General features: G+C 35.0%; 1 protein-coding gene across 3 annotated transcripts; it reads right to left on the bottom strand.

Annotated features, from left to right (window-relative positions):
• Window positions 1-2,546: 2,546 nt before the first annotated feature.
• Window positions 2,547-8,768, bottom strand: LOC107901668 (wings apart-like protein 1). 3 transcript variants are annotated; one of them, XM_016827755.2, is made up of 13 exons: window positions 8,008-8,765; window positions 6,874-6,973; window positions 6,047-6,386; window positions 5,744-5,856; window positions 5,470-5,595; window positions 5,254-5,347; window positions 4,989-5,096; window positions 4,275-4,903; window positions 3,736-4,001; window positions 3,473-3,614; window positions 3,243-3,340; window positions 3,083-3,164; window positions 2,547-2,908 (listed from the first exon to the last, which is right to left on the bottom strand). In XM_016827755.2, the coding sequence occupies exons 1-13, from the start codon at window positions 8,535-8,537 to the stop codon at window positions 2,825-2,827; spliced, it is 2,712 nt and encodes a 903-aa protein (XP_016683244.1). In that variant the 5' UTR covers window positions 8,538-8,765; the 3' UTR covers window positions 2,547-2,824. The 3 variants fall into 3 exon arrangements, 2 of the variants coding, with proteins under 2 accessions (XP_016683244.1, XP_016683245.1); XM_016827756.2 differs by lacking the exon at window positions 3,473-3,614 and having other exon boundaries at window positions 3,684-4,001; window positions 8,008-8,768; XR_005914372.1 differs by lacking the exons at window positions 2,547-2,908; window positions 3,083-3,164 and having other exon boundaries at window positions 3,312-3,340; window positions 3,684-4,001; window positions 8,008-8,768.
• Window positions 8,769-9,230: the final 462 nt, after the last annotated feature.

The following is a 9,230-nucleotide window of genomic DNA, read 5'->3' on the forward strand; positions in this document are numbered from 1 at the left end:
CTAACTATATATACCAAGTTAGTGGAGAAAGATGTTATTCCCATCTTTCATCTTCATTTCTTGCCATCCCTTAAAAAAAACCTAAGGAAAGCTGTATACCATTTGACCATAATTTCGTAAATAAATTCAAGCCTTTTTCTTATAATTTGAGATCATGGAAGCTTGATTTAGCTTAACCCATTTACCAATTTGTAAAACTGTTAAATTTTTTGAAAGTTGTCATTGTTGATTTCTTGAAGAATTAGACTTGAAATTGATAGATTTTAAGCTTAGTATATGAAATTGATTGTATATTTAATTTAGCTTGTTTGTTAACTTTGTTACATTATGAACCAACTTGAATAAATGTAAAACTTGTTATCAAATTATGTTAGAAATAGAAATTATAAGGTCCCTAATAAGAATATATGAAATAAGATTTTAATTCAAAGCTAGGAATTGGAAGTTATAACTATCTTGAGTTCAAGGACTAAATTGAATAAAATGTAATTTTTTGGGATATCGAGAAATCGAGTTCATATAGACTCATGCACATAATAGCATAGTAAGGAGACATTTGGTATTGATTGATGATATAAAATGATTTTTTTAGATCAAGAATCGGGTCGAAGTGGGGTTGATCGGGGAAAAGCTAATATTGCGGATTAGCCCCTAAAGTATCCAATTTACATATTTTGAATAGGTAAATTCATTTGGGACTTACCACCCTATTTTATTTTATGTTTGAATTCATTTATATGCTAAATTTAAGTAAAACTTAGTGAATTTAACACATATGATTTAAATTGGACTGAATGAAAAGTAACGCGAACACTGGTTATTATGAGGTAGTACATAGTGCAAACGTAAATGTTGGTTGATTACTAGACTGATAAATGGAATACGTAATTATGCTTAGATATTGATAATGACATATGTATACAAAAATGATGTTGTGTGAACTTAGTAAAAGGTTAGGATACGTATGACATGCCATTAAGGTTATATGTGGTTTGATCAGGGATTTTACATGTTATTGCGAGATCTATATTTGTTGCAGATTCTCGGGTTATACATATCCTACGATTAACTCAGACGAGTAACCTCAATATTATGTCAGCTTGTGTGAGCAACTTATTCCTGTGTATCTAAGTTCGTTTTGTTATAGTTTCGTTGGGCAATGTTGAAATAAACGGAAATGAAAATTTAAATGCAAATTGGATATGTGATGGTATATGCTGATATTTGATATGGGATAAGTATTGGATTGCCTTAATGTTATATGAACGTTGGTAACAATATTTTTTGTTTGAAAATATGTAATTTAGGTACCAAAATGAGCTAAGTAGCCAAAACTAGGGGCCACACCGCAACCTCAGACTTTTTGCGTCACAACGTCATCATCTCAAAGAGTGATGTCGTGATGAGCATATGCATGTCGCTGCCACGTGACAGACTAAATGAGCACGCCACGACGAGGAAATGACAAAGTCGCGACGTCATTCTAGGAATTTTTAAAACTTTACAATTTGGTCCTAGTTCGAGTACGGACTAGTATAAGAGTATTCATAAGCTCGTGTAAGTCCCAGAATTGATTGTATATCATACCATATCATATCATATCATATCATATGTATGTCTTACTTGAATTTAAATGTATAATGACATGAATTGGATATTTATTTGATCATCTTTAAGTAATATAACATTTTATAGCTTAGACACGACGATCGAGTCGGACAAAAGGTGTTACAAGTATCATGTGATCATTATTGTTCACTGTGATAAATAAGTTCTCCAGCCTTCTACATAACTATGGTTTTGAACTGTCATTTTCTTCCTCTAGTTTTTCTATTGCAATCTTTAACTCTTTCCGAGGTATCTATACTAGCTTAGAAGCTTCCAAAAGTTTATATTCTTTCAATTGGTTCATATGTCAAACTCTTGCCCTAACCATCACTTAGAAACTTAAGAGTTTGTACCTTTCAAGTAGTTCTCATCCATCTCCTATTGTCTCAATTATCACTTAAAAGCCCTAAAAGCCACTGAATTCTTATATCGATTCTTATTGTTCACACTTTTTTTGTGGTCCAATAAATTGAAGGTGATTAATCTTAAATCCTAAATTTAAGTAATGTTAAACCTTTTGTGAATTCTTCATCTAAAAATTAATAAGATTTTTTCAAGTTAATAGCACCAAAAATTCCTGAATTATAACACCCAATTAAAAGTGTTCATCGGTGAAGCCGAATCCTAATTCCAAAAAAAATTTCAAGTCCAATCCCTTCTCAAGTCAATTTGGCCCACCCAAAAAGTTCATTTCATTATTAAAAAAATAAAAAAATTTTAAGTTTTAATTGATATTTCATATACTTTACATTTAAAGTTAAATTAAAAAAAATATTTCTTTTGTTTATTTAATATGAACTCGGGCTGAGTCAAAGTGTAAAAGATATTTTTGTTATACAGAATTGTTTCTTTGAGTGCAACAGTCGTTTTTATTTAATTATACATAACTCTGTGGAAAAGGTTTCATATTGACATTCATTTTTACAAACAGAAGGCCATGGAAAACTTCTCTTAATTATATTTTTCCCTTCCATGTACACTGAACCCTCGCCCTGCATCAAGGCGATGCAATAGTACTACAAAGAATGATACTGTAAATAAAATGAAAAGGGAAAAAAATTGTGGGTAGAAACAAACAAACAAATGGTTGATAACGAGGTCTGTGGGTCAGTTCGATTCAGTGTGTTGCCAACTCTGATCCTCGTCGGCACGGACATTCAGTTATAACAAAACCCTAATCTAAAAGACAAGGCTGTACAAAATATTTCATTAGTCCTCATGGTATCCTACATGATTCAATCACTTCACTCACGGCTTTATGAGTCTCTGAAGATATCATGTTTAATGTAAAATGAAATGCCTGCAAGATAATTTGAAAAAAATGGTTTAAAGATTATGTCCGAAGCTAACCCATGGCTTCATAACTCTAAAGGCCTAAATGCAGTTAATTGCTTTGCAGTCCATGAATTTGCGATAAACTCTCAATCTACTGCTTATATAGCTGCTAATTTTCAATTATTAAATGAACACATACCACGAATCTCTCCAACACAGGTACCAGAATCGACAGGCCGTGATTTGGGAGGCATTCGGCAATCGCATTTCGTGTGCTCTTACTGTCAGTGACAGCGGAAAAACAGTTTATTAAGAAAACAGGGAAAGTGGGCATTGGGAAGGATATCAATGATACCAACCTTTCAGTGGAAAGAAAAGCAAGTAGTAGGGCTGCGTAGGCTTCTAAAATCATCTTCTCTGCTTCTTTCTCTTCCTGTAGCATAGCAGCCTCATCGTTCTGTATGATCAAATACAACAAAGATTTAAGCCATGTCAACGATGACAAATTCTTCAAGCACACTAGCATAAGAAAATAATGCTCCAAATCATGAAAAATGAGAAGAAAGACACTTTTGGGAGGGGTCCTCACCCAAGAAAGAACCCCAGTACCATCGTCTTCTCCTTGGTTCGCAAGGAAGATGGCACATAGCAGCGGAATTACAGCCATGTGACTTCCCTCATTTAACCCTTCTGAATCCGGTAAAGAAACAGAAGCTGCTGCAAGCCGTGATCTACATAGAAGCATGACAGTACTTGTTATGTGCCTGTGACTAAGAGTATAAAAATGGAAGAAAAATTACCTCTATTCTACTTTCTAAGCCACTGCACTGAATGCAAAGAAGGTACATCAACCTGTTATGTTCATCCTTCTCTACTAGGTTTACAAGCAGACCCAGTATTGCCACAAGGAAATCCAACTCTGGATCAGTAAGAGGTCTGTCATTCTGGTTGTGAAGTTCAACACGAAGAGAATTCTCTTCCATTTCACTGATGCGAGGCAAATATGAGCAGAATGAAGGGAAATGGCAAGCAATTAATGTAGACAAGGTCTCTAGGGCCCCCGAGGCAGCAATTTGCTTACAGCCGAGTGGGTTGTCATTTGTTAAATTCATCAAAACCTGCCAAGAAAAGATCCCCACTGTTAGATCAAATAAACCACCATTCTTAGAGAAAAAGGATATCAAGAAGTCGTACAAAGCAAAAACTGGTTTTTTGCTATCCATTAAATTGCATAGATCCATCAATCCAATAGATACCATTGAAGGACTCACAAAGCAGACTGAGCAGGACAGGTAATTTCTACGTTATTCTAATAAACTATAATAATGTGTTGAAACCAAAAAAGGCACTGCAAAGGTTGGATGATATGTGAACTCCATATTTAGGAATACCTTGACAGCAGCAAGAAGGCAGTCAGAAAGAAGGCTGGCATATTCTTCTTCACCATATTTAGAACTAGAAGCTGCATTAGAATGATTATATTCTTCATTGGTAGATTTTCTCAGACAAATTTCCTCACTAGTTAATTCCTTTTGGCTTATTGTATGACATTGATGCTCAATTTGGATTTCTCTATTTCTTGGCCCAAGTTTCCGATGCTTTTTAGTTTGGGATGTTTTTTTACTCCCAGAGAGTAAGTCCCACTTTGAAGGCACGAATTCCTCTTCATCAAAAGCAAAAGGATCCTGACAATCCTCTAAAACTTGCCATTTGTCATCTTTTGAACCGACAGGCCTCTCAGAAAGAATCCCTGACCAATTACTTGCTACAGGTATTTCATCATATGAATTTCCTAATTTCCCGCTGCACGAGCTGGCGAAGGAAGAACGGGTTCTCCTCTTTAGTAAACGACTATCATTCGTGGATGTTTTCTCACTTTGAAAACTAGGTACGAGATGACCTAACCACTGAGTGGAGGGCCCTGGCTCAATCTGAGATGCATTGGAACTTTTTTCAGAGGACCACTCCATGCTTGAGGATTTTTCAGATGAACTGATGCAGATAATACCGTGTCTATCCACTGCAAAATTAAAAAGAATCAATCAAGTCCAACGGCAGCTATTAGAATGATATATTTTATTCAAAAACATCAGACTGTCCAATACCTTTACAATCTGTGGTTAGAGCAAATTCATCAACACCACCCACAGCTTTAGAATTACCACAAGCCTTTCCTATACTGGATGATCCACAAGAACTCTTACAATAAAGCCCTGGAAACAATGACATTGGAAAATCAAAATGCAATAAATCTTTCAAAAGAAGATAATGATAATAATAATAATAATTATTATTATTATTATAATTAGGATTATTATTAGTAGTAGTAGTAGTAATAATAACTTGGGGTAGTAATTTCAACATCAGTACCTGAGAGAATCTTGATTACACTTATAACAAGCTTTGTAAAAGATAGTCGATGTCCATGTGAGTTAAATTTCCCTTTCATTTCTATTAGATGACTCTACAATAAAAGTAAAAAAAAACATTTAGACTCTTAACAGCTTAATAGAAGTGGCAGTTTAGTTACACAAGCTAGGCATAAGAAGAATAGAAGAAAATAACTGTAAATCACAACTTCAGTACCTGATTTTCACTACTGAGGAATGCAGCATTTTCCATGATTTTCAAACATTTTGAAAGCAGCACCAGGCTCTGCACATCCTTTCTATCTTCGGTAAGAGGAGAAGGTAAACTCTGTTCCACCCAACCCTGCAGAGAAGTTAATGCATTATATGTCACCAATGAATGGCTTTATGTAAATGCAAGAGGTTTTCCCAAAATTTAAAGCAGTATATCTTAATATCCTTCACTTAAAATGCAAAAGAACAGAAACCAGATCTAACATACAGGCTCACACCTCCATAACAGAATGGCACTCCATGGCCACTTCAAAGACCGCATCAAGTCCTCCAAGCTCTCGTAGTTTCTCCTTGAAATCGCCCCCAGTTTTTCTTACAGTACCGGTTGCATCTGAATAAACAATACCAGTGCAAAAAACATAAAAGAAATAAGCAAAGTGTAAAAAATTACCAGACCATGTGAGTATGTATTCTTTATATACATATGTAGCTCTGTTTAGGTCTATATTGAGCTCCTATTACATTTCAAACAACACAATCTATAAATAAATACTCATAAGTCTTAGACATCCATTACATACCTTCAATAGAAATTCTAGACAAACAAGCTTTCTCCAACGTCAACAAAGCTATCCATTTTGGGCTTAACTCTGGCCTTCTTACATCACTATCATCCCCGCATCTTGACTTCATTTCCTTGCAACTAACAAGGATCTCCTCAACTTTAGAGATAATAGCAGCAGAGCTTGAATCCAACACCTTAATTGTATCCCGTGAGACATTGGCATCCTTGCGTAATGCCAAAAGCTTAAAGCCCACTTTCTCTGTTTTGTTTTCTTTAGCAGGGGGGATAATTGGCTTTAAAATTTTCATTAGAAATCGAATGCAACAAGGTGACTCCAGGAGCTGGTCATCTTGACCCTGACACAATAAATTCATAAGAACCTTGATGAATATTGCAATCAACATGTTCAAAACATTTGATTCAACTATATGCAAATATTGGTCTAGGGGACCAAAAAGCATAAAAGCTAGGCATATAAGCATGGATCTCTTGACATCTGAATTTCTAAAATAAACAATAAAAATCAACTGAAGATAAAAGGTGAAACCAAACATGGGCAGAACAGATTAACATTCACCTCTAATTGTAACTAGTTATAGTATAGCAGCACATGCAAGACTGCAATAGGAGACACACATTTAGTCATTTACAAAGATTCTTTGTGAAGAACTAATAGAACTAAAAAAGTATTGGTTTTGTCATTGTCAACTTTGACTTTAGTCCTGGATCAACACCTTCTCACAAGACCCCCATGTGTGCATAAAATCCTCAACTATTGAGCAGAAATTATGTATAGATTTATAAATAGACAATAAGTGCAACTTCAAGTGCCGAAAAACGTACATCATTAGTAAACACGTAAAAAAGGGCCACAGCAGCAAGGTTGCTTGGGATGTCATCAAAGTTGAGCCCCAAAATAGCATCAATTATTGTTTTTGCCATCCTGAAAAGAACATGTTCGCGAAGCCAGTGTAAGGACAACAAAGAGCATCACAGTAATTCTTCCTTCCAGAAGACAATAGGATATTCATGCATATGTTTGGTCTAAAAGGAAAACCACTCCATCTTTATCTTCACATTCTTTTAGAGTGAAACAAGCACTGAACCAGTAAATGAAGATTGAATAAGCTGAAAAAAATCAATTGACAACCCCTAAAAAGAGACAATAGACGATTAACAAATTACACGGCTGCAGGAAATGGCACCTATACTTTTTATACCATACATAATGTCTAACCGAGTTGTTGTCATGAGTCAAGTTACTCCAACTCAGCTAACAGTTACTCAAGAATAAAATAAAATTAAGGATGTTATGGTCTTTAATTTATTTTTACCTATTTTAAAAAAACTATCCACTCCTAGAAAATCTACCTATTTAGCTTTTTATTTTTCAAAACAGACAAAGAAAAAACTGACTAAGTAATTGAACCACATTCTAGTAAGGAAATAAAATATAACAGAATGTAACAGTCCTTAATACTACTGGAAACACAATCTAACCACCAAAGGAGTTCTTTAAATTAATACAAAATCAAATTCTATGCATAAACTATCAAAAACATCAATAACTTACACAACCCCAGAAAGGGAATGCAAGACCGCCAACCCTTTACAATTTCTAATAAACTACGTTTTCATCCAAGACCCAAATCTTTGATACATTTATCTTCCTTTAACTCTATCGGAAAGCCAAATATAGTTGAATAGTCTATAGACTCCCAGAAGGGAATTCAAAATTTCAAATATGCGTAACGTCCCTAAAATTACTAATCCATATTATCCCCCAAGTCTAAAACAAAAGGTCAAAAAGAAGCAAAGTGCACCTTAATCTGTTTGAATCAACAAAGTTATTTCATAACCAAATTTAAATTCAAATTTCAAAACTCCACCCTAAATTAACACTACCCAGATGCCAATATCAACAGATTTCAACAAAAGAACCTAAAAACCAAAAACCCATCAAGAATTTCAACATACCCATGAGTTCTCAACAGTCTCCTCTGTTGGGCAGTGGCGCAAATCGAAAGCAGAGACAAGAGACTCGCTCTTCTGATCCTCACTGGCTGGCCTTTCTTTAACCCATCAAGCGCGAAATTAACCTCGTCAACGTGCTCCATCATTTCCCCGAATTCTTGAGCCTCCATCAGACTCGAAGTCGGCGAAATCCACGGCATAGAAGAATACCCTACCTCGTTCTTGCTCTGGTTTTGCTTCTGTTTCTTGGATCTTCTAACAACACCGTTTCTTGGATCTTCGAATTCGAAACTTCTTTGGGTTGGTTTAACGGACGCTTTTATTTTGTTCTTGTAGTCGTCGTCGATGAATTCTTGAGAGGACGGCCATAAGGAAGAGGATTCCTGGGTGGTAGTGAAAGGGAAATCGTAGATGTCCTGAGACGGCAACGTTTCTTGGGACAATGGAGGGGAGTCGGAGACGTCGTCGTTTAGGGAGTCGGAGAATGTCCTGGTTAAACCACGGTTACGGCGACCGTAGGTTCGGACGATCATTGTTTGGAGTCTGGATTTCTTTGTGGTGGCGGCGTTTAACCTGGATATGGCATTGAGAAGTAAGATAAGGGTATTTTGGGCAAAAAAGAAAACAAAAATCGAGATTTTGAAATGAAACGAAGCTCTCCCTTCGTCTTTCTGTCTCTCTCTCTTTCTTGGACGGTGGAGCTGAGAGAAAAAGAAAAGAAAGGTTTTAGGACAAATTAGAAGAGAGAAATCTGGGTCCGGTTGGGATTTTGATTTGGGTCCGGTTTGGTCCTAAAATGAGAGGAAATTACCTAGGGCCGACGCTAATAGGAGTGGATGGGCCGTGACACCAAATATTTTGAATCTCTCTTTAATATTTATATTAAATATAAAAATATTTTATCCCTTTCAAAAATTAATTTAATGAAGTATAAATTAGAAAAATAAACCTTTGAGGGTCAAACAACCTCCCAATAAAAAACAATAAATTTAGCATTTAAAAAAATTGCATCCAATTGAGCTAAAAAGATATTCTTTTATTAACAAAAATTATTAGTAATTGATTTGATTATAATGAAAAATTGACATGTAGTAAAGTATATTAAAAGTGACATGTCATGTAAAATATAAAATATAAAATCTTAGTAAATAATACTAAAAAAGTTCACACTTAAAGAACAATTTAGTATATTTTTAAGTTTTTAGTTTTTAGTTTAATGTAATTTT

Source organism: Gossypium hirsutum, chromosome D06 (genome assembly GCF_007990345.1).
Source record: "Gossypium hirsutum isolate 1008001.06 chromosome D06, Gossypium_hirsutum_v2.1, whole genome shotgun sequence".
NCBI classification, from domain to species: domain Eukaryota; kingdom Viridiplantae; phylum Streptophyta; class Magnoliopsida; order Malvales; family Malvaceae; genus Gossypium; species Gossypium hirsutum.

Bases quoted from the DNA above. Each gene is read 5' to 3' on its own strand.
- LOC107901668 (XM_016827755.2), bottom strand. From the start codon at position 8,537: ATGATCGTCCGAACCTACGGTCGCCGTAACCGTGGTTTAACCAGGACA. The intron at 3,615-3,735 runs GTTGATGTACCT...GCTTCTATGTAG, and splicing joins GAGAAGGATGAACATAACAG to ATCACGGCTTGCAGCAGCTT. The intron at 3,165-3,242 runs GTTGGTATCATT...TGTCACTGACAG, and splicing joins GCTTTTCTTTCCACTGAAAG to TAAGAGCACACGAAATGCGA.